Source organism: Eriocheir sinensis, chromosome 46 (assembly GCF_024679095.1).
Source record: "Eriocheir sinensis breed Jianghai 21 chromosome 46, ASM2467909v1, whole genome shotgun sequence".
NCBI classification, from domain to species: domain Eukaryota; kingdom Metazoa; phylum Arthropoda; class Malacostraca; order Decapoda; family Varunidae; genus Eriocheir; species Eriocheir sinensis.
Window position 1 is genome coordinate 9,409,943 of NC_066554.1, and position 24,271 is coordinate 9,434,213.

The 24,271-nt window shown below is 43.7% G+C and overlaps 1 protein-coding gene across 2 annotated transcripts; it reads left to right on the plus strand.

Annotated features, from left to right (window-relative positions):
• Positions 1–1,012: 1,012 nt before the first annotated feature.
• On the plus strand, positions 1,013–24,267 carry LOC126981062 (arrestin domain-containing protein 17-like). 2 transcript variants are annotated; one of them, XM_050831735.1, is made up of 10 exons: positions 1,013–1,125; positions 14,241–14,889; positions 16,248–16,373; positions 16,831–17,005; positions 18,340–18,584; positions 18,754–18,968; positions 19,150–19,332; positions 19,516–19,707; positions 20,328–20,484; positions 21,355–24,267. In XM_050831735.1, exons 2-10 carry the CDS (start codon positions 14,802–14,804, stop codon positions 21,525–21,527), a joined length of 1,554 nt encoding a protein of 517 aa, XP_050687692.1. In that variant the 5' UTR covers positions 1,013–1,125; positions 14,241–14,801; the 3' UTR covers positions 21,528–24,267. The 2 variants fall into 2 exon arrangements, with proteins under 2 accessions (XP_050687692.1, XP_050687693.1); XM_050831736.1 differs by lacking the exon at positions 21,355–24,267 and adding an exon at positions 20,997–21,340.
• The last annotated feature ends 4 nt before the right edge of the window (positions 24,268–24,271 follow it).

Consider the following 24,271-nt stretch of genomic DNA (forward strand, 5'->3'; position numbering starts at 1 on the left):
TAAAAAGAAAGGAAATCGAAAAAATGGAACAAGGAAAGGAGGAAGAAGACATGCAGAAAGAAGAGGAGGAAGGCGAGTAAAAGGAGGAGGAGGAGGAGGAGCAAGACGGGCATGCAGGAGGAGGAAAAGCAGGGGGAAGAAGAGGGACAGGAGGAGGAGAAGGAACATCAGAAGGAAAAAATAAGGGGACTGCACGAGGACGGAAGGCCTATGCAAGGCAGCTCTTGTGAAGCTATCCCCACCTAATCCTTGAGTGAATGAGGAAGATTTGGGGGAGAAGGAGGAGGAGGAGTAAGATATACAGGAGGAGAAGGAGGAGGAGGAGTAAGATATACAGGAGGAGAAGGAGGAGGAGGAGGAAGACGTATATGAAGAGGAGATGGAGGAAGACGTAAAGAAATAGGAAACATGGAAACATTGTCGTGCAGGCACCAGAAAGCCTGTTGACTCATTGCGAAGCTGCCTGCTTTAGTGATTTAATCACTTCGTCAGCCCCTGAGTGACTTGCGGAAAAGGTTGAGGCACTTGTATGTACGCGCGGGTACGTTCAGTTCTTTATTGACGCAGAAAAAGAACGGTCAGTTCGATCCTAAAAGGAACTGATCGTTTCCGCACTAACTATTTCTGCTAGAAGGCTGTTCCAGTAGCAGATGACTGTTCGAGAAATTACTGCTGCCGATGTCTGTACTGCATCGCTTCGCGTGAATTGTTTGACCATTGTTTCTAATGCTCGGGTTAGTTTGGAAGGCAAAATCCTCGGAGTGGTTGACATTACTGAACTTGTTCAAGTATTCGAAAACTTGTATCAAGTCCCCCCGCAGTCGTCCAACCGAAGGAGGAGGAAGAGGAAGGCGTACAGGAGGAGGAGGAGGGTAAGGCAGAAAGGAAGGGGAGGGGGACAGCATACTTAAGGTAGTGGTGGTGTTGGTGACGGAGGTGGTGGTGGTCGGGGAGGGGTTGGAGGGGGAGTATGTAATGGTGGTGGTGGTGAATGTTGGTAGTCGGTGGAGTACTGTGGTGGGGGTGACACGCTCGTCCTGCCACACCTGTACCGTCACCTCGCGATTAATTAACGCAGGGAACAGTCGTCGACAAAAGTGGTTAAGAAGGAATGGGAATCAATCAGTGAGTGTATTGTTATGGTGAAGGAGAAACGAGAAAAGGAAAAGAAAATAAATGTGATTGCGTGTTTGTTCGTTGTTGTTTTTTCCGAGGGAGACTTAGCAGACGTATCAGAAAAGGAATGTAAATCGACAATAATAAACGAAAGGGTACACGTCAGTGGGTGTTCTAGTGAGAAAAGAGAAAGAAAGAAGAGTATATGAAGCTGGTCATTACCTTTAGTGCGTTTCTTTTTTTTGTTGTTCGTTTTCAACCTCACACTCTTGTCGGAAAAGTGAGAAAGTAAAGACAACAGACGAAAGCAAGAACAGTGAGTGAAGTAACGAGCAAGTGATACAGGAACAAGAGAAAACAAATTAAGTAAAAGGTTCTTTCATATACCCTTTAGAGCAACACACACACACACACACACACACACACACACACACACACACATGAAGAAAAGCAAAAGAGAAAGAAATCGGAGTAATAATGGAGAACAAAGAGAGAGAGAGAGAGAGAGAGAGAGAGAGAGAGAGAGAGAGAGAGAGTATTATATTATGCAACTTGTATTCTATATCGGAGAACCTTCATGACTCGTTTTTTTTCGGTTCGAGCACTGTGTAATTGATCCATCTCGATAGCTAGCGTCCATTGTGTGTGTGTGTGTGTGTGTGTGTGTGTGTGTGTGTGTGTGTGTGTGTGTGTGTGTGTGTGTGTGTGTGTGTGTGTGTGTGTGTGTGTGTGTGTGTGTTACTTTCTACCTACCCATCTCTCTCTGATTGTGTCTTCCTTTCAGCTTTTCTGTATTTTCTGTATATCTGTGCGTGGCTATGAATCAGCAGTGACTTGAGGAGGCGAATTAATGCCTTTAGTAATAATTGTCTTCGCTGGGTATCGCTGGAGTGATTCTGTGTCAAATCGGGGACTACTCCGTAAGACTGGATCGAGGCCTATTAACCCAGTAGCTGCGGTGATCATGTTTCTTAAAGACCTCTCTAAGCGAATTAATGAGTAAAAAGCATCACTCACGCCAACCATTAGTATATTATATGTATTAATGCATTTGTGATCAGTTTATGTATCCTCTATTTTGGGGGTTTATGTCAAGGCAAGAATTTGGCCCGTCGCTGGTATACTGTAAAGCCACATATTTGGCCCGTCGCTAGTATACTGTAAAGCCACATATTTGGCCCGTCGCTAGTATACTGTAAAGCCACATATTTGGCCCGTCGCTAGTATACTGTAAAGCCACATATTTGGCCCGTCGCTAGTATACTGTAAAGCATATTTGGCCCGTCTATACTGTAAACGCACTTATGTGGCCCGTCGCTGGTATACTGTAAAGCCACATATTTGGCCCGTCGCTAGTATACTGTAAAGCCACATATTTGGCCCGTCGCTGGTATACTGTAAAAGCCATATTTGGCCCGTCGCTTGTATACTGTAAAGCCACATATTTGGCCCGTCGCTAGTATACTGTAAAGCCACATATTTGGCCCGTCGCTAGTATACTGTAAAGCCACATATTTGGCCCGTCGCTAGTATACTGTAAAGCTACATATTTGGCCCGTCGCTAGTATACTGTAAAGCCACATATTTGGCCCGTCGCTGGTATACTGTAAAGCCACATATTTGGCCCGTCGCTAGTATACTGTAAAGCCACATATTTGGCCCGTCGCTAGTATACTGTAAAGCCACATATTTGGCCCGTCGCTGGTGTACTGTAAAGCCACATATTTGGCCCGTCGCTGTTACCGGGTTAACTGTATAGTCCGTGAACCCCAACTCGGTTATATGAGCGTGTGGCATTGTACCCAAAAGTCGACTCTTCTCAAAGGTTGTTTCTTATCACGTAATTGACAGCTCTTTCGGCCACCTCTTCGGATTCTTTACAGGAGCAGCGAGTAGCGGGCTTTTTTTTATTGTTTCCTTTTTTGTGTGCCCTTGTGCTGTCTCCTTTGCTGTAAAAAAAAAGATAGACAGTCGAAAGTGGTGGAGGCCAAGGGGACGCCCACAAAGCTTTAGGCTCGAGTAGGTGGAGGGATTCTGCGGGGAAGTATATGATTTGGGAATGGGACCTCCATAGAGACTTGCTCAGAGGAACTGCAGGGGATGGCGTCATAGAGCTGGGGTAGCGTTGCCAAATTTTCGTACTCATCGCATTGCATTTTCCTAGTTTCCGACCGATAACTAGAGCAAAAAACAAACAAACAAACATCAATTAATAGGAGTTTTAACGCTAACTTCAATTTTCTATCGTTATTTGGGTAGGTACGAGAGTTTGAGGCTTAAAAGTAATAAATACAATGTGGTGAATACGATAATCTGGGAACGCTGAGTTGGGGAGGCGACGTACCCCCGATGAATGCCCGTAACTGACTGACTGATTTTGTGTGTGTGTGTGTGTGTGTGTGTGTGTGTGTGTATGAAAGTGCCGCAGAGACTTGAGTTAATGAAGAAGCTAATCCCTGTTTTGCGCAGTTTGATGTAAAGAGACTGCATAAACAGATAAAGCTAATAACAGATGTGCAGAAAAATTAAGTGTGGAATCCCATAAGGATGTATACGTGTGTGTGTTTGTTTGTTTGTTTGTGTGTGTGTAAGTGTGCGTCGTTTTTTAACCCGTGGCTTTGTCTACTGCTGCGTCTGTCTGTCCTTTGTGTGTGTGTGTGTGTGTGTGTGTGTGTGTGTGTTTCTTCGTGTCTGTTAATCTGTGTAGAGGTGGGTGTAGATTTTTTTGTCTGTTCAATTGTCGGTTTTTCCAGGTCTGTTCCAGTAGGGCCAGAGCGAAAGATTTCACCGAAAACAAATTAGTGAACATGAAGGAAACAGAGTAAAATTTAATACTCATAGGCGTTTGTAAAAAATATATGTAGCTTTAGTGTCATATGTAAAAGCAACACATTAATTGGGGGAGGGTTTTTTTTTCTGGGGGGGGGGAGGGGGGGGGGGTTCATGATCTTTTGGTGGCTTCTGGCATTCGGAAATAATCATGTTCACTTTTGAAATATATAGATTGGGCAACAGAAAAGAAGTTAATACTTACCACCAATATATTTGTGTATAGTATCCGTAAAAGCAAAAGTCTTTAGTAAAAAGGAAAACAATTGTCAGTGTACTTTATATCTCATAAAATATTGGTACATGATAATTGTTTATACATTTTTGCGTACAATGAGCTTTAGTTCTCTGCAAAAAGAAAAGGATCATTAGCTAAAGATAAGTGACAAATGGGGCAGTGAATAAAACATTAAAAAATAAATAAAAATCAAATAGGAAAATATATTGTTACACAGAAAAAAACAAAGAAAACTTTCATAAATTTAAAAAAATTAAATCAAAGAAACTCAGAAACGCAAAAAACTATATAAAGTAAACAAATAAGAATAATGAAAAACAGAAAATATCAAGACCAGGCTACTTCTGAACAGCTCTCAGCCACTGAAAGGCAACAAACAAAAGAGTAATTTTAAGATTGCTTTATTGTAAGACTTTCTGTTCTTAATAGGGGAGTATCAACCCATCGTGCTAATTAAGTTACTATTACTATATTTGGCAACCACTCTTGTCCTCTGCATAGGAGCAGGATATTGTGGTCGTTTGATTATTTAGTTATTTTTTAGTCATAGTTTTTAGTTGTATTTTACTATGGCGTTGTGTGTGGTCATTCCTACTCTGCCAGGTACTGGCGAGGCACGGCGAGGAAGAAAAAAAGCCATTATATATTACAGCAAATGGAACAGCCTGTGACTGTGGGAGATCTGAATTTACACTGAAGTATCAAAACGATGATTTACGGCTTAGCTTCAGGTTGAACTGGATCGATATTTGCGTTAGTTTGATGTATATATGTAAAATCATAGATCTTTGAGTTCCGGATCAACATATTTTAGTTTTGGAGGATGTTCCAGACAAAGCGTTTTGTTCACAACGTCTCCCGTGCGTAGGTGGAACGTGTGGTCACATGGGTGTGGCCACACGTTCATTCCGGGCGGGCCTTGCACGATCACTGTGCATGTGCTTGGGCGTTGCGGACGACGAACATTTCGATTTACATTTTTCTTGTTTTATCACTGCTTTCTCATTGCTAAAATACAGTGATACTGAACTGAGGACAGAGTTTATGAAGGATAACCGATGAGATGAATATAAAAGAAATCAATTCCATTCTATGAAAGTGCCGCAGAGACTTGAATTAATTAATGAAGAAGCTAAACGCTGTTGTGCGCAGTTTGATGTAAAGAGACTGCATAAACAGATAAAGCTAATGAAAGATGTGCAGCAAAATTAAGTGTGGAATCCCAAAAGGATATATACGTTGTTAATTTTATTTTACGGTAAGAGACGGTTGACCAAGGAACTTTCTCTTACCGTGTGATTTAAAAAGCTTAAAAAATGCATCAAATTGTCTTTTCTACTAAGGAAAGTGAAGGGCCCAAAGAACTGTCAAGTAAAATTCATGCGTATCTTGGCACTTTTATTTTGAAAGGACAAGTTATAAGAAAGAGAAACTGCAGGTGTAAGCTTTTTTCAGAGTTTACCCGCGAAAGGGATGAAAGAGTAATGATTGATGTTAACTTTCGCATTAGGAAGTTAGCAGCCAAGAAAGAGGAGAGGGTGAAGACGTGAAGTCCGCAAGTTCCAGAAGAGCAGTGAGCATGAAGATAGCTACCATGGCGCCAAGCTTTGAGATGTTGGAGACTGTGTAGTAGCTTCAAGAATCTACTATATAAAGAGCGACTCACGTGCGTCTGTATGTCCTTTATAGACGTCCAAGCGGTGATAGCTACAGACATAGGCTTTATATGTTTTTGAAGCGGACAATGCTCCCAAGTAATCGTGGCACATAATATTAGGACATTAATATACAAAATTTTAAAATTATTTCATAAAAACTATCAAAAATCGTCCAAACATTGGGTCCATCGGCGTTTTCTGCCGGCATGACTACTATGATAGTTGTGATGACTACCCTCATGGCTGTGATGACTAGTGTGATAGTTGTGATGACTACCCTCATAGCTATGATGACTACTGTGATAGTTGTGATGACTACCCTCATAGCTGTGATGACTACTGTAATAGTTGTGATGACTACCCTCATAGCTGTGATGACTACTGTGATAGTTGTGATGACTACCCTCATAGCTGTGATGACTAATGTAGTAGTTGTGATGACTACCCTCATAGCTGTGATGACTAATGTAGTAGTTGTGATGACTACCCTCATAGCTGTGATGACTACTGTAATAGTTGTGATGACTACCCTCATAGCTGTGATGACTACTGTGATAGTTGTGATGACTACCCTCATAGCTGTGATGACTAGTGTGATAGTTGTGATGACTGCCCTCATAGCTGTGATGACTACTGTAATAGTCGTGAGCACTACGTCAAGTACTAGCCATGCTAGCTCCCAAAAACTTGGAAGTGGACTTTATAAAGGTGCAATTTTTATTTTATTAACCTAATAAATTATTTCTTTTATATTGTGAGACACAATTGTTCATCATATAAGAAATCTGTTGTTTTTCTGTGTCTTATTTCTTCCGGGCAGCGCCGGGTCCTTCAGCTAGTTAATAATAAAGCTACCCTGCTCCCATGCAGATGCCAGGAGTATACTTGCCAAATACACAAATTTTAATATGATAACAGAGCTGTATTGATGCTTCCCTATTAAGAAAAGAAAACCACAAAGTGAAGAATTCAAGTAAGGAGAAGATTGAAAATACTGATAAGATTTTGCTTTTCTTAGGACAATGGACCTTATACGGTAGAGCTCCATGAATAAATGATAAGCTGTGCGGCCTAAGTTTTCTACGGGCGGACATAAATTGGCAGAGGCCCGTGCTCCTCCCTCTAGGGGACAGCAATCATTAAACAACAATAACAACGTGGTAAATGACACCTAAAAACAAAAATCAAATGCAGGGCCTCGATTTGGACAGTCGCCTTTTGCCAAACAGCGTGAGAACAGAATGAGTCCTTACTTGTCACTCTTACTAGTTCTGTCCATGCCTACGCGTTGTGCAAACGTTCATATTTCGTATTAACAATGTTTATATTTGTATATTGAACGTGTGTGTGTATGTGTGTGTGTGTCAGCGATGCCAAACTGTCGTACTCTGAACATCGTATTTTTATCATTTTCATTCCTAAAACTCTCGTACCTTTACAAATAACTATCGAAAGTTAGAGTTATCGCTGAAAATGTTAAGTAGTGATGGTTTTCTTTCATTTTCGCAATTGTTATATGTCAGAAACTACGAAAAGGCAATGTGATACGTACGATAAGTTGGCAACGCTGATGTGTGTGTGTGTGTGTGTGTGTGTGTTTCTGTAGCCTGGCACGCACTGAAAAATAAATAGCCTGCCTGTCCCGGGATCAATAGCTGTGCTCTGATTGGCTGTCGGTGCATTCCCTCGCCGGCCTCCGCCAACCACGCGGGTCCCTCACGTGCCGTCCCGAGGCCCTGGCACAGAGGCGGACGGTGACCCGTTACGTGTACATAGCGTAGATAAGTACACACGGAGGGCAGGGACACGTAGCCTACACAAAGTATTCATTCAGACGGGGCCTTAAAATGAAGAGATTACGTATACGAATCCCCGAGAGAGCAACAGGCGGGGCAGTAGTAACGTTAGCCAGAGTACGCCGCCGTCACCTGGGCTTTAGACAAGTTGGTTGGCTAGAACGAGTGTATTGTGGCCTTGAGGATCCAGGCGGGGGCGGTCGACGGCTTAAGATATTTAGGACACTCCTGGGCTGTCTTCCTTTGTAAGCCACGATTCTTCAGATTTCGAGGAGCGTCCCAGTGCTGGTTCGTGACATAAAAAGGGTCAAACTACCAACAGGGTCATAAAACTACCCCTCTAAATGCCTACAACTCCTACGAAAGTCTTGTAGTCGAATAAGTGTGCTTGGGTGTCGAAATGTTTCAAAGTACTGCCCTGAATCGAGGGGTTACCGGCACAGTATGGACGCCAACTTCATTTACCGCTTATCAGAATGTGTAAGAAATTAAGTCTTATGGTATGATGAATTCTTGCTTATTGCGCATCATTTTCCAAGTACAATCTATTACACTGGACTGGAAGCAACAGGAGGGAGGGTTAATGAAGAAAACCCACAGAGGCCGGATTCATCAAAACACTTACGAGACCTGTTGTCGGTAAGTCTTCTGGAAACTCCATCATCTAGGAACGCTCTTGATCTTTAGGCGACTTCAATGGTAATGAAAGAAGTGTCGACCAGGCCAGTACTTCATTCATTGTCATCGGAGCAACCTAAACACAAGGATCATTCGTAGAGGACAGATTTCCTTAAAGATTTACCAACGACCGGTCTTGTAGTGGCTTGATGAATCCGGCCCCAGGCATACAGGTCTTGGTGTACCATTGAGAGAAGGATCCTGCAAATGGCGTAGTTAGACATTACTCGACCCGATTATTATGAAAGAAGAAATAAGTATCGCTTTGCTTATTCGTGTATGGTTCATTAAACCCCGATATTGATTCTCTTTTCGTGTTTACAATGCTCAACATGACTGGTGGACTGATTTCAGCTACTCGGCTTACTCCATGGAGCTCTTACACTGGGCATATTTTCCGTGGATCTTCACTCAAACCACGATTTCCGCTAACGTGGTTCTCATTTGTTTCTTGTTATTGCTGCTGATGATGATGATGGTGAGTAATACCTACCGTAGCTTTGGAAGATCGTCGATATGTCAGAAAACCACGGAAATATGAGAACCACGCCAGCGGAAATCATGGTTTGACTGAAGATCCACGGAAGATTTGCCCAGTGTAATAGCCCCTTTAAGTGGAGTAAGCGAAAAGGGCGCCCATATCACACGTAGCCAAAATCAGTCCACCAGTCATGTTGAGTATTGTAAAATCGAAAAGAGAATTAGGTCAGTATTATAAGACACTTTCGGTTCTCACATCAGCTATTTCTAAAGACCAAAGAGGGGGTCAGTCGGGTTCTAATGAGTGTTTCTTGAGGTTCACGGTACAGAAGAAGGGTCAAACCACCATCAGGGTCATAAAACTACTCATGGAAATGCCCCCAACTCCTACGAAAGCCTTGTCAAATATGTGTTTCTAGGTTCACGGTACAGAAGAAGGGTCAAACTACCATCAGGGTCATAAAACTACTCATGGAAATGCCCCCAACTCCTACGAAAGCCTTGTCAAATATGTGTTTCTAGGTTCACGGTACAGAAGAAGGGTCAAACCACCATCAGGGTCATAAAACTACTCATGGAAATGCCCACAACTCCTACGAAAGCCTTGTCAAATATGTGTTTCTAGGTTCACGGTACAGAAGAAGGGTCAAACCACCATCAGGGTCATAAAACTACTCATGGAAATGCCCACAACTCCTACGAAAGCCTTGTCAAATATGTGTTTCTAGGTTCATGGTACAGAAGAAGGGTCAAACTACCATCAGGGTCATAAAACTACTCATGGAAATGCCCACAACTCCTACGAAAGCCTTGTCAAATATGTGTTTCTAGGTTCATGGTACAGAAGAAGGGTCAAACTACCATCAGGGTCATAAAACTACTCATGGAAATGCCCACAACTCCTACGAAAGCCTTGTCAAATATGTGTTTCTAGGTTCACGGTACAGAAGAAGGGTCAAACCACCATCAGGGTCATAAAACTACTCATGGAAATGCCCACAACTCCTACGAAAGCCTTGTCAAATATGTGTTTCTAGGTTCACGGTACAGAAGAAGGGTCAAACTACCATCAGGGTCATAAAACTACTCATGGAAATGCCCCCAACTCCTACGAGAGCCTTGTCAAATATGTGTTTCTAGGTTCACGGTACAGAAGAAGGGTCAAACCACCATCAGGGTCATAAAACTACTCATGGAAATGCCCACAACTCCTACGAAAGCCTTGTCAAATATGTGTTTCTAGGTTCACGGTACAGAAGAAGGGTCAAACCACCATCAGGGTAATAAAACTACTCATGGAAATGCCCACAACTCCTACGAAAGCCTAGTCAAATATGTGTTTCTAGGTTCACGGTACAGAAGAAGGGTCAAACCACCATCAGGGTCATAAAACTACTCATGGAAATGCCCACAACTCCTACGAAAGCCTTGTCAAATATGTGTTCTTGGGCGGCGAAATGTCTTGTGATACGAACCTTAGTGTCGGGGTTTAATGAGACATACACGAATAAGCAAAGGGATACTTATTTCTCTCTCATAATAACCGGCTCAAGAGTAATGTCTAACTACACCTTTTGCAGGAACCTTCTCTTACTAGTACACCAAGACCCGTGTCCCTGTGTCTTTTCTTCATTAACCCTCCCTCCTGTTGCTTCCAGTCCCCCCTCGTAGCCTGGGTCGCATGTTGGTAGGCATAACAACAGGTCTGTACCCTTTAATGCCATCCTTTGCGGGTGACCGGATCGTCTTCCCTCCCTCATTTTACTTCCCTTTGATTCGCGTGTTCGACCCTCTAGCAGTGTTGTCAAATTATCGTACTCATCGCATTGCATTTTCGTAGTTTCTGACCGATACCTGTAGCAAAAAAGAACGAAAACCCTCAATATTTAACTTTGAATTTCTATCGTTATTTGTGTGGTAACGACAGTCGTGGAGCCTAAAAATGATAAATACAATGTTCAGAGTACAACAATTTGGCAACGCTGCTCCCAAGGGTACTCACACACACACACACCTCTTTGCTTGTAACCTCCCATTGTTTGTCTGCTTCGCCATGCCTCCCCTCCCCCTAACACACCTGCACGCGTCCTTCCTTAATACTCGTCCTTCGTGACGTGTTCGTGTGCGTGTCCTACTTGTTAAACACTACAGTGCTCTCTCTCTCTCTCTCTCTCTCTCTCTCTCTCTCTCTCTCTCTCTCTCTCTCTCTCTCTCTCTCTCTCAAACACACACACACACACACACACCACAGGACTGACAAAGCTGTTCAACTCATCCATCACTAGCTCTTGCCTATGTTTGTTGAATCTGGATGTATATAATTAAAACCTTTCATCCATTTATAAATTTCGATGAAGCTTCCTCAGCCCTTCCTCCTTTAGAATGCATATATGAATGTTTAAGCTTATCCTTATATAACAAGTTTCTCAACTCGGGAATAATTTTTCATCCGGCCTCTTCTACACTTATTCTAACATGTTGATGCCCATTCTAGAGTAAGGAGACGGGAAGTGAACCGCGTAATGAGATGAGGATTAACTAACGCTAGATATAGCTTAATGATGACCGGCAGGTTTGATGCTTACGCTCCTAGATTTTTTTTTTTTTTCGTTGTTGTTGTTGTTGTTGTTGTTCCCCATAGCCCCCGGCAGGCTCTCTTGAGGGGTCTCTTGGACGATCCCAGTCCGTTAGCGGCGCAGGCGAATCTTATTTAAAGTGGCTGCCGCGATGTATAACTCTTCCTTGGTCCATGCTGCCAGTTAAGGTTGATTGAAGAGCTTGTGGGTAATCTTTCGTCACTCAGCGATGGTGGAAAATTGTCAGCGTGTATCGGTGGAATTCGTACCCAACGTTGCCTGATTATCGTGTCCACCATTGTATTTACCGTTTTTAGACACTTAACTATAGCAAGAAGACACTAATAATTAAATCTTTCAACGGTAACTATAAATAAATGTAATTATTGGAGTGGAGGAGACAGTTTTTGGGTCGGGAATCGGAAAACATCAGAGGCTAAGTACGACAATCTGGTAACGCAGCTAATACCTAGGTCCTCAGGCTCACCACGCCCGCACGCTAACCACTCGGCTACCGCCTCCCCAAACGAAGCCCAAAACCCTCTTTGCGGGGCTTAGCGTGAATGCATTAGTTCCTTGGACGGAGATGAGAGCTCGCTAGAACGCCTAAATCCTGCCTACACTGAGAATATACTACACTTCCCGACATTGGACCAACAGAGAGAGAGAGAGAGAGAGAGAGAGAGAGAGAGAAGGCATGACATGGGGTAAGGTGATAGGTGACAAGGGATAACGAGGAGTTGAGAGACGGAAAGGAAGGGATTCGTTGAAGATGATGTTGAGGTCTATTCTCACAATAACAGCATTACGTTTTGCTTCAAATAGTACAAAAGCATAACGAGAGAAAGAAAAATGTGTGTGTGTGTGTGTGTGTGTGTGTATAGGCTATGTATATATGTGTGTGCGCACGCGTACTCGCTCTGCAGCCTGTTCCAGATAGAGGCAGCAGCAAGTAGCTACCTCTAATACCTGATATGACACGCCTGAGTGTGGGCGAGTCACAGCAACAAGTGAACGGGTCGATCAAGACCTTGATTCTCTCTCTCTCTCTCTCTCTCTCTCTCTCTCTCTCTCTCTCTCTCTCTCTCTCTCACACACACACACACACACACACATATATATTCTCGGACAACCTGGCAAGACTGAGTTTGTCGTGTCTTGGAGACGCTGTCCTTGGTGAAGCTCAGTGAATCGTCAGTGATACAAAAGATTTCCGAAGGCCGAGAAGAGAAAATAATAATAGTATTGTTTCCGTTGGATGACACGGCAGAGGCGAGGACTAGTTAACTAAGTTGCGTGTTAATAGATGCAACAGAACCGCACCAAATCATTCTTTACCATGGACGTTACAACAGGATGGACTTTTTTTTATAACAAAGGAGAAAGCTCAAGGGCACAAAAAAAGGAAACAACAATAAAAAAAAAGCCCGCTACTCGCTGCTCCTAAAAAAGAATCAAAAGAGGTGGCTGAAAGAGAGGTCAATTTCGGGAGGACTATACCTATTCACTTTTTTGTTGAATGCCCAATATCAGTCTCGACCCCAACCCTTGCCAGCATAATTGGAATGTATCCTCTGTAACAGTTCTTTCAAATCAATCTCTCAAATGATGGGGGGTTTTTTGTTTTTGTTTTTATTAATGTGATAGAAAGTGTTGTCATTTTACGGCTACTGTACAATCACATGCCACCATAGTCTCCAACCACGCCCTAGTACATGCCACACTAAAAGGGCTATTACACTGGGCAAATTTTCCGTGGATCTTCAGTCAAACCACGATTTCCGCTGGCGTGGTTCTCATATTTCCGTGGTTTTCTGACGTGTCCACGATCTTCCAGAGCTACGGTAGATTTCACTGAAGGACGACGGTATTACTCACCATCATCATCAGCACCAATAACAACAAACAATTGAGAACCACGTTAGCGGAAATGGTGGTTTGACTGAAGATCCACGGAAAATATGCCCAGTGTAATATCCCCTTAACGCAGAATCACTTACACAAATGCAACACTGATGAGAGAAAAAAGGAAATCTTTGTAAACATTCTGAATATTACCCATCTTGAGTGTGTTAGGAATATGCATTAGCAAGTTCATTGTAGTAAAATTACACATATCCACCGTTTGACGTCATTCAAATTATGGCAACAAGTGTGCGGAAGGACGCTGTCGAGCATTCGCTTGCAGAATCTTGGCAGTGCAAAATATTTTCATGAAAGGCACGCACGACTCCGTAGGATGTGATGCCTTACTCAAATGTTACCAAAAATAAGCAGCAGCATCGTTACCAGATTGTCGTACTCATCCTCAATAAACTATCAATCAATCAATCAATCTCATCCTCTTATGTTTGCTGATTTCCGACCTAAATATGTTTCCTCCACCCCCAAAACTGGCTTCATATAAGATTATCGATAAAATGGTTAATTATTGGTGTTTCTTGACAATTGTTACGGGTCAGAAACCGGTAAATACGATGCTCTGAGTACGATAATCTGGCAAAGCTGAGCAGCAGTTCGTCCCCAGAGCGGTCTTTACATGTTAAAACGTGTTGTGGCAATAAACACAAGAACAAAACAAGCTGATCACCAGTCATACATAGCACATGCCTGTTATCTAAGTGCGGTGAAAATAAAGTTACCTCTGTGATTACCGTGCGGTGGAAATAGACTCCTCGTTTGTGTTAGTGATGTGCTGTCATACAAAAAGTTAAAAAATAGCGTCCATCGGTGACATACGTAAGATGAAAATAAAACTTACCTTGAAGTGTGTTTCTCATGGTTTTTTTTTTTTATTATTGTCTATCCCGTCGGTTATGAAGACAGAGTTTAATTTCATTTTCTGTGTTTGTGTTTGCTTTCCACGTAGATGTGATATTGCTGTCTCATAAAGATAAGGAAGGAGCATTGAAATAAAATAAAATAAAATATCTAGATTGTGAGTGACTGTCAGTTAAATGATACAGGTGCCTGGAAGTGAAAAGGAAGGAGCAGATTTTCAAGTGTGAGTGTACGCTGAAGTACAATATCTGCAAGTAAACGACACTGCCAACTCATCTAAACCAGGAGTTCGGAAGGGAAAAGAAAAAAAAACAATATAAGTAAGGCCTCGCAAGGTCTGTTAAAGAAAGTGTTTAATAGTGAAACTGAACAGAAAATGCATTAGCCAAGAGCCGTATCTTCTTGATGTGGGAGTAAAATAATAGTGTTAAACAAAGACCTTCACTGAGTCGCGTGCGTGTGTGAGGCGTTGTGGCAGCATGAGGCAGCGGGGAAGCGGCTCACCCCTGGAAGGATCTCTCTCTTGAACTGACCTGTCTGTTACGCCGCTGCCACGAGAGAGAGAGAGAGAGAGAGAGAGAGAGAGAGAGAGAGAGACGCCGCAGGAGTAAGTGGCGCGGTGCTGGTGGTGCAATGAGCGGAGTGCCACATGCTGGGGGCCCCGACCGCTGCCTCCACCATGAAAATGAAGGCGAGATGGCGCGATGCCGCGAGGAAGCTGCACCTCACGGACTGGGGTGAGTACTGGAGAGGCTACTTCACGGTGGTGTGTGGGGGGAGGGGAAGGGAAATAGTTGTAGTCGTAATCGTAGTAGTAGTAGTAGTAGTAATAGTAGTAGTAGTAGTAGTAGTAGTAGTAGTAGTAGTAGTAGTAGTAGTAGTAGTAGTAGTAGTAGTAGTAGTAGTAGTAGTCGTAGTAGTAGTAGTCATAGTAGTAGTAATAGTAGTAGTAGTAGTAGTAATAGTAGCAGTAGTAGTAGCAGTAGTAGAAGTAGTAGTAATAATAATAATAATAATAATAATAATAATAATAATAATAATAATAATAATAATAATAATAATAATAATAATAATAAGTGTTGTTGTAGTTATTGTTGTTTTGAAACGACTAAAGAATAAGTATATATATTTCCACAGAACGAAGTGCTTAATTTTTTTCTTCCCTGCTCCACAGTTATCCCCTGCCCCTCCCCTCTATTTCTCTCTTACTCCTAATAACTTTCCCCTCCCCGTAGCCCTCTCGCCTGCGTACATTAAGGGCAGGCACATACAGCAGTTTGGTGGGGAGAGAATCTGTGATGGATAAAAATATGGAACTTTGCATCACGGTTTCAGGTTCTAATATGCTTCATGAAAACAACACCGTTAAGAGGTATAATATATTTGGCGGCTACAATATTGGTAACCATCAGACAGGGACGGTCATAAAGGCAGTCATTGGAAATTTCCATTGGTTGGGAAGTACATTGTGCATGGTGCCACAAACGCTTCACACAGTCTTCTGAAAGCTAGCGTCCTGGTCTGACTGGATTACTCTACCCAAGATCTAAAGAAATTTATTTAGACCTTATTTATTTAGACCTTGACTCTACCGATCTTGGTATCATCTGCGAACTTACACACATTACTGCTAGTTCCTGTGTCCGGATCATTGATGTAAATGATGCACCTCCCTTACTTATGGTATGGTTTGATGGCATCGAGGCCTGTTTTGATGCCACTGTGGCTTGTTTTGATGCTCTCGAGTCCTGTAGTGACTAGCGATACCATACTGATAGTACCGAAAAAGTCTTCGTGTGAACCGTTCTCTAGGGAGAGCGTCATATGTGTTGGCGGTTTAGTTGGCGGCTGTTCGGAAAACTTAAGAAACATCTTACCTGCTTGGAGAGTCATGTCCAACAGGGTAGGCATGCAGCAGTGACAACGTTTACATAATCCCCACTATCACAAATCCTATATCTTCCTCTCCCCCACTCTCTCTCTGCCCTCCCTCTCTGAAACTGCTTTTAACCCTAAAGTTTGTCACTCTCCTGATCTTTGCCTCCCCTCAGCCCTCACCGCTACATTATCCTCAACTCTAACGTCTCCTTCCCAGACGCCCCGCCGCTGCGTCCCGAAAAGTTCGCGATCCAGTTCGACGCGCCGGGTGCCGTGTACTTCTCGACGCAGACCATCACCGGCAACGTGGTCCTCAAAGTCAGCGAGCCCATCAACCTCAAGGGTAAGGCTTAGGCTGAGGTCTCCTGTCTTCACATTGTGCTCCTAAAGGCTATCATCAGTCTTAGTAGCGGTAAAGGTAAGGCTAACATTCTGGCACATTCCCATTTTCTGGTCATGAGTTTTCAGCATTTTCATTTTGTGCATTTTTACGATGTTCGAAGGATTTATTCTCAGCAGTTTTGCGTCCCTGCCCACGGGCGTGTGTAAGGGGGTGGGGCAAGGAGGGGAAGTTGCACCCTTTTGGAAATCTGTTCCCGTTCACATTTATTTGCAAGTTATAACAGAATTGATAGTTTTCGAAATCTAAGGTGAAAATTTCCCCAGTGTAATAACCCCTTTAGCTTCCCTGTGCATGTCTTCATATTTATGAACCGAGTGGACAAGGAGAAAACAATTTAATTTATTCATGACAAAGGATCTTCTTAAGTCCCTAATTTTTGTTCTCTCCTCGTTTTCAGGCGTCAAAATGCGGTTTCGCGGTGAGTGTTGCATCCATTTTTCCGACTATCCGAGTAAGCTGAAGCAACTCAAGCAAAGAGGAATGAGGGTGACGCGCAGGAAGGTGGTCAGCTGCGGCTCCTCCTCCACCACCACCTCCGGCAACAACTGGCTGTCGCTTAACGAGCAGAACGGGTGAGCCAGGGAGAGACGGAGAGGGGGGAAAGGGGCAGCTCTTTTGATAGTAGTCTGTGAATGTTTCGAGGCAGAGAGAGAGAGAGAGAGAGAGAGAGAGAGAGAGAGAGAGAGAGAGAGAGAGAGTTGCGGTAGGAGTAGTCGTAAAAATATAGTTGTGGCAGTAAAGATCAGTATTAAAACAATCACATAATCGCGATACTCAACTAACTATTTTCCAGCACATCATACTTTCTTTGCTTGTCAGTCTCCCTCGCCCATTTGCCTCGATCCTTGACCTTGCTCCCTTCCTCTACTTTCGAGTATTGATTCCCCCCACTTTCCCCTGCTTTCGCCTTCCCCACTTCCCACCCCCTCTTCCCTCCGCCATTCCCACCCCCTGTCCCTCTTCCTTGTCCTCTATCTTGCGTCGCCTTCCCTCCCCTCCACTAACACGCCATTTAGGACCCACATGACCTCCCCTCAGCGTTGCCAGATTATCGTATTCACCACACCGTCTTTATTACTTTTAAGCCTCAAACTCTCGTACCTACACAAATAACGATTGAAAATTGAAGTTAGCGTTAAAACTCCTATTTATTGATGCTTGTTTGTTTGTTTTTGCTATAGTTATTGGTCAGAAACTAGGAAAATGAAGTGCGATGAGTACGATAATTTTGCAACGCTGCCTCCCCTCCACCAGCCACCCACACCTTAATTACTCCCACATGTTGCTCGGCACTTTATCCTCTAACACCCCCAAAAGGTGAGTCGGGTTCACAGGCACATGCACAATACGGCACAAGAGAGAGATATAAATGATTTCACCAGCCTTTCCCTCGCTACAAGTCCTTGCCTCATAATATCACGTATTGGCGTAGTCTTTTTTACGAGACCACATAGACACGACAGCCTGCCACAGTTGCCACGATAGGTTTTTGTTCTTATTCGTTAGGTGTTGCCTATAACGCCGATAGACTTTGTTGAAGGGTCTCTTGAACGACACCAGTCCGTTAATGGCGTAGACGAGTTTTATTTATAGTGGCTGCCGTGATGTATGACTTGCTTCGCCCATGCTACACCCCGGTGCTCCTCTTGACCGAATTCGCTTACCTATCCTTTCGAACTTATTTACTGGATGACCAAAGCAGAAGAGTTCTATGTATTTGTGTTCATATATCTTTTTAGTTTCCTGGTGCTACTTACACATGTATCCTTAGTTGTATAATCACACTCTGTACTGCCTGGGGGTTGGGATGGCATGCTCCTCCCTTCTCCTTTGTTGTTTTACTTGCAACAATAAACTATCAATCCGTCGTCCTCTCGCTCACACGCTCCCCCTCCCCCCTCTCCAGACACACGTGCGGGATTGACAACCCTGGCTACATCCCTGACCAGCCTGGGAGAGCTGACGAGCGAGGTGGAGGAGGAGGAGGTAACGGTGCACAGCATGAGAGTAGCGAGAGATCCCCGCTGCCTCGGCCTGGCTCCACAGAGACAGCCTGGCTGGAGGGGTCCCTGGCAGGCCCACGCCAACACTACCGGGCTCAGGAGACTTACTTTGACTGTGAATTTTACATCTACGGCCACAAGTATCAGAGTGAGTGGCATCAAGCATACCGTAATGCCTGTACTGTGTCAGAAACAGTAATATATTTATAAGCATAATTTATCACGATGCTCAGGAATGGCATTTGTTGGTAAATACATAAAAAAAAAGCAGAGATAATGTCTGTGTGTCCTTCTTTATCACTTGGGTTGGCCCACAGAGGACGAGAAGGAGCTCCTCCCAGCTGGCGTACATGAGTTTCCCTTTGCTTTCAACCTGCCGCCAAACCTTCCGCCAAGCTTCAACAGTGAGAAGGGCTTCATCGTGTACACCGCCATGGCCATCCTGGACCGTCCCGCCGCCGCCAACTTGGTGCAAAAGGCCGGCTTCAGCCTGCACTCCATCCTGGACCTCAACATGTACTCACAATCCTCAGTGAGTCAATTCCTTATGAACATCATCAAAAATGTGTACTAATGGATTAAGAATTGATTTTCCAGCCGCAGAGCGAGGTGGCACGTTTGCAGCTTGGTGTGATTTTTTTCCGAAGACATTTAAAAAACTTTTCGAAAAGGAGACGATGGCCCCCTGTTCTCACCACACACTCTCCCCACAGTCGTCGTGCAGCAGCAGCAAGTCCAAGAACCTGTGCTGTTTCTGCTGCCAGACGGGCCCCATCACCCTGGCAGCGAGGATCCCCCGCCGCGGCTACGTCCCCGGCGAGAAGATTTACGTCAACGCGGAGGTGGACAACATCTCCTCCAGAAACACCCGCAGGACCAGGCTGCTCCTGCTGCAGGTGACTGGCGACCCATGCAACACAACGATCTGGGTCTTTACATGTTCATACACTTAAGAGAGGAATGGTGATGTGAGGAGATTGGTGTGTGTGTGTGTGTGTGTGTGTGTGTGTGTGGTGTCTATCAATATGTACTGTTGTTATAATACTGAGAGAGAGGGAGAACCATGCCTGTTCTTCCAGGTGATCACGTACATCATGCCTAATGGAGTGAAGGAGGTTGTGGAGGAGCGGGTGGTGAAGGAGGTGGTGCGGGGCATGATCCCCCCGGGGGAGTCCGACATGTGGGAGGGCGTGGCGCTCACCGTGCCGCCGCTGGTGCCCGCCAACGTGCACCTCACCTGCCGCCTCCTCCACGTGCAGTACCGCATTGACGTAAGTGTTACCCTCGCCGAGCCCCACCAACCCACTCACCTCCAAGACAAAGTAAACACTGCTCTCCACCGCTCTTTCATCATCCAGATGTTGAATTATCACTTTACTCATGGCTATTATTTTGAAATGTGTGACCATAATTCGAAAAGATCCGATTAGTTTTGTCTAGCCATTTGAAGCTTTTTAATTATTATCTAATACACAGTAAATTCAATTCGCCTTTCCCTTATGATATGCAAATGCTATTTATTATATACAACAGCACACGGAATCTCATTGTTGCAGCTTAGCCTATAGCGGCCGCTGTCCACCTCAGATCTAGTAATTATATTTTGTCAAAGTTGTCCTTCTAATCAACGGGACATTGTAGTTTATCATTATTGTGTCCATATTCTACTCTGATAATAGGTAACTAAAAGGAATATGACAGGAAGCAGAGATTTTGTATTGGCCTCTCCGCCTTAATTAATACTTCAAACAGATGTTTGAATGGTCAAATGATCCTTATAGCTTCCCACCCTGTCTCTAGTCTAGGGAAATTGGTTATCATTAAAATTTCGTGTTTCATTATATGTGGATTTTACAGCCTCCATAAAGTTTCGTTGTCATCCCTGGCACAGATGATCCTGGAGCCGCCCCTCCCGTCCTCGGACCTGCGCGTCAGCATGCCGCTCACCATCGGCTCGGTGCCGCTGCGCAGTCGTTTCACCACCTTCCTGCCGCCCGGCGAGACGAGGCGATCAACCGGATTGCCTGGCATCAACTACGCCAACTTTCGTAAGTAGGACTGTGTACCATCTGCATTTGCCTCGTTCCTGCCCTGCACACGTGCTACTCACACCTAACCTCCGTAAATGTCTGTAATTAGAGTATTGCTAGCAGTGGTCGCTTTTTTAAAACAAATTTGAGGGAGATGGTTTTTCCTTGGGATTAATATGTTCATGCTAAGGCAATAAATATCACAATTTAAATGCTATTAATACAAAAGGGATGTAATGGAAATTATTTTGGTCAGAACTTTTCCCCAGGAGACGGGGGCTTCGTGGTGCAGTGGTTAGCACACTCGGCTCACAACCGGGCGGAGTGGAAAAATTTGGGCGGCTTTTCCGATACCCTACGCCCCTGTCCACCCAGCAGTGAATGGGTACCAGGTATTAATCGGGGGTTGTGTCCCGTCTCCTGGGATCTATTCCTTTCTCCTATAACTCCATCCCGGGACCTTCTGTCTCTCTCCGGCATAAGACCACAGATGTTGCGCCGACTAAACGAAACTTTTCAACTTTCCCCAGGAGACGCCACCCCCAACATCCCCCTCAACTCGCGCCCTGACTGCCAGTACTATACTTTAGCCCGTCCCGCCCCACTGCATGGAAGTAGTGATACAGTAATTAGTCTACTGGTTGCACAGTAACATATTGGTAGACTGGTTATGTTCTCCGAAGAGACTAAATGTACTGTACAATGCTATCATATATCTCAGTCAGTTTCAGCCTTTTCTTTCAATTAGATGTGTAGACGAGTCTTCCTAAGTGGTATTCACTGTAGAAATTAGCCGTTTAACCTTCTACTGTAGCTTTTAAATCTGTTTCTGCGCCATCTCTCTGTAGCTGTATAATCACTCTTTTCCTTCCTGGCTGGTGTGTGTAGCCTTCTACTGGTTCGGCGAATGTGTCTTCGGTCCTGAGGCGCTCGAGAAACAATATGAGAAAATTACAGGGACAAAGGAAGAATACGGGCCCCAGTTCGAAGATCTAACACGCTTCGCTCCAAAGTACATCTGTTACTCTTCCGGGAACAATGTCAGTGAAAACGGGCGATGATACCATAGAGAAAGGAATGGATGCACAAGGTTAAACATGTTACGGTGTATTACGCATGTGTGTGGGGGGGGGGAGGGTGCTCATGCAGAAGTTATAATACCACTTCAGCAAGGAGTGTTAGTCAATATATTAACAAATGGCACGTTGCTATCAGTGAACCCTGATGATAAAGTGAATATTTGCGCATGGAAATTACATTGAACTGATCAGGTGGTGAACATTTTATCCTATGGGTCAGTGCTTCACGTAGAGCACTTGCATGTCCAAAGACTGCATGGTGCAGCAGAGTGAGTGAACGAGTCCTCGGTGACACACCCTTTGCCATTTCCTTCAACTGTTTCGGCGAAAGTTATCTTGCATCTTGCTCATATATGTATAATATGCATTTATATTTATAAGGTTTAGCTTTATAAAATCATACTATCATGTCACATTTTTAGCTCTAGCGTTCATCATTTTATGTAGTACACGAGAAAGCGTAAGGCTTTCGGGGCAATAATCAATTAAATCCGCAAGTTACTTATGTCCACACCCAATTAAGGTGATGGGCACTGGAACACTCACTCCATTGGTTATTATGAAATCCTGTAGTAGCTAAGCCTGGCTCTGCTAGGCTGTCAAAAAAATGCTACCTCTCTCACAAAGAAGCTGCCATGAGCCGTGATCCAAGCACCCCTCGGTCGCGGTCCGAGCACCGTGCACCAAAAGCCGCCCGGCCCTGCTAATGGAGGAGAATGAACGCGGAGTTATGAAACGAATACTGAATATACGAATCATTGTGTTCTGATACCATTCCTTCCCGTGGCTTATCATTTTAGTATCATTTCTTGGTGTAAGCAAAGCCACCTCCACCACAATAAAGGGTGAACATGCCACATTTGTTTTACAATGTATTTTCTTGTATGTTACTCAGAAAGCCTTCCACTCACCGGCCTACAACTCCTCACTGCCTTGTCTACTTATGCCGTCACACGTGATGGGAAAGAGTTCGTCTGATTGTCTGTACAGTGAGTCAGTGATGGTTGCAAAATAGTCATTTAGGAAGAAATGTAGTCCTGTAGCACTTCAAAATATCGTAATATAGTACTACATAGCTTTTACTTATTGATGATAACTAAATCTTCAAAATTCCAATGGAATATATGTATATAAAATATTAAACGGTTAATACATTATTGATGGAATCTGGCAAATAAACGTAAATGGTACTTTCGGATGAATATGTTGAATGGAGACTTTTTCGAAGATATCAACACACGACTGAGGAACTGTACAGGCGAACTCATAGCTGGTGCAGCTGCATCGCGCTAGGAGGTGGTGATGCTGTCACAGTTTCAGCCTGCATTGCTATATGTAATCCTCTGCTGGAATAAGAGCAGCAGTAGCACAACCATGGGGGTGTTCCAGACGTCTGTCAGTGACCTTCGAACTGGTTCATGAAGGGTGAGACAAGGTTAGCGTTTCTCTTTGTGCGTACAGCTGAATTCACAACGTTTCCAAGACTGTGTATAAGTTTGTCAGTATTTTTTTTTTATCCTCAGCAGCCCCGTGCATAGGATAGAGAAAACTCGAGGCTTCTCTGCCAACTCTTAGGTTATTCTGATCGTTGGCTGGTGATGCCGCTGTCATACTTCCAGAATTCTGAAATACTGTACCGCCTGTGGCACCGGCAGGCTTTTTTGTTAGGGGCTGATGGTCGGCCCCAGCCCGTTGTGGCGCAGGCAAGTGTTTATAGTGGCGCCATCATAGTGGATGTCCTTAAATTTTAATATGACCTTACTGTTCCACTCCTTCACTCCTTCCAGCAGCTCTTGTTAAGAAGCCTGAAACAGCTTGCCTACTATTAATTTTGCATTTGCTTCACCTATGATTAGGTCAGGAGAAATATTAAATTGGAATGCTTCCTCTTTTCTGCCATAGATCTGTTGTATATGTATTATCCTTTGGTCAGAAGAATAAGGAAATAGTAACCGCACCATCACCAGACCATTCCACAAAACTGTCGGAAGCTTGTGAATTCAGCTGCACAACACAAAGCAGAAATACGTTGAAACTTTTTATCGCCTCTTGTGCATCTCACAAGATAAAGTAAGACTAAACTCTTAAAACTCACATTGAGCCGCAATTATTTCAGTTTTGTTGTCAAACACTTAATGCCGTTATTTGTGATACTAGCATAAGCCATGAAGAATTTGTACAATGTAATCTAATCGTAATGTAATGTTTTGATATCCTGTAGTCACATAGTGCATGTAATAAAGGGGAGGGGGCATGTATGCACAAATTCTCAGTTTACAAAAATTACAAATAAATGCCTATGGACAAATCTCATGTCTATCAATAATGAATGTCTTGCAGTTAACCAGACACCAAGTGTAAAAAGTAACCAAAATTTTATTTTTCTGGTTTTCTTCGAAATCCATCATTCAGGGACGGGGCATCATTCATCGACAAGAACTCCACGACACAATGAAAATATAAATTACTCTCTTTTTGATTTTTCTCGATTTTTCTCGTTTGATTTTTACAATGAATATTATTCATAGTAATGCTGATAGCAACTGAGAGGGTCAGTGTCATAGTACCTGAAATTATCATTTGCTCTAGTGAATAATTATTGTAGCCACTGCAAAGCAGGGATGTGTTGGCGAGAACAAAGTTGAATAATACCACTGCTGATCATAGACATGCTGATGACTGCCATTGTACTTGGCTTTATAAAGGTGAATGAGTTCTGAAAACCA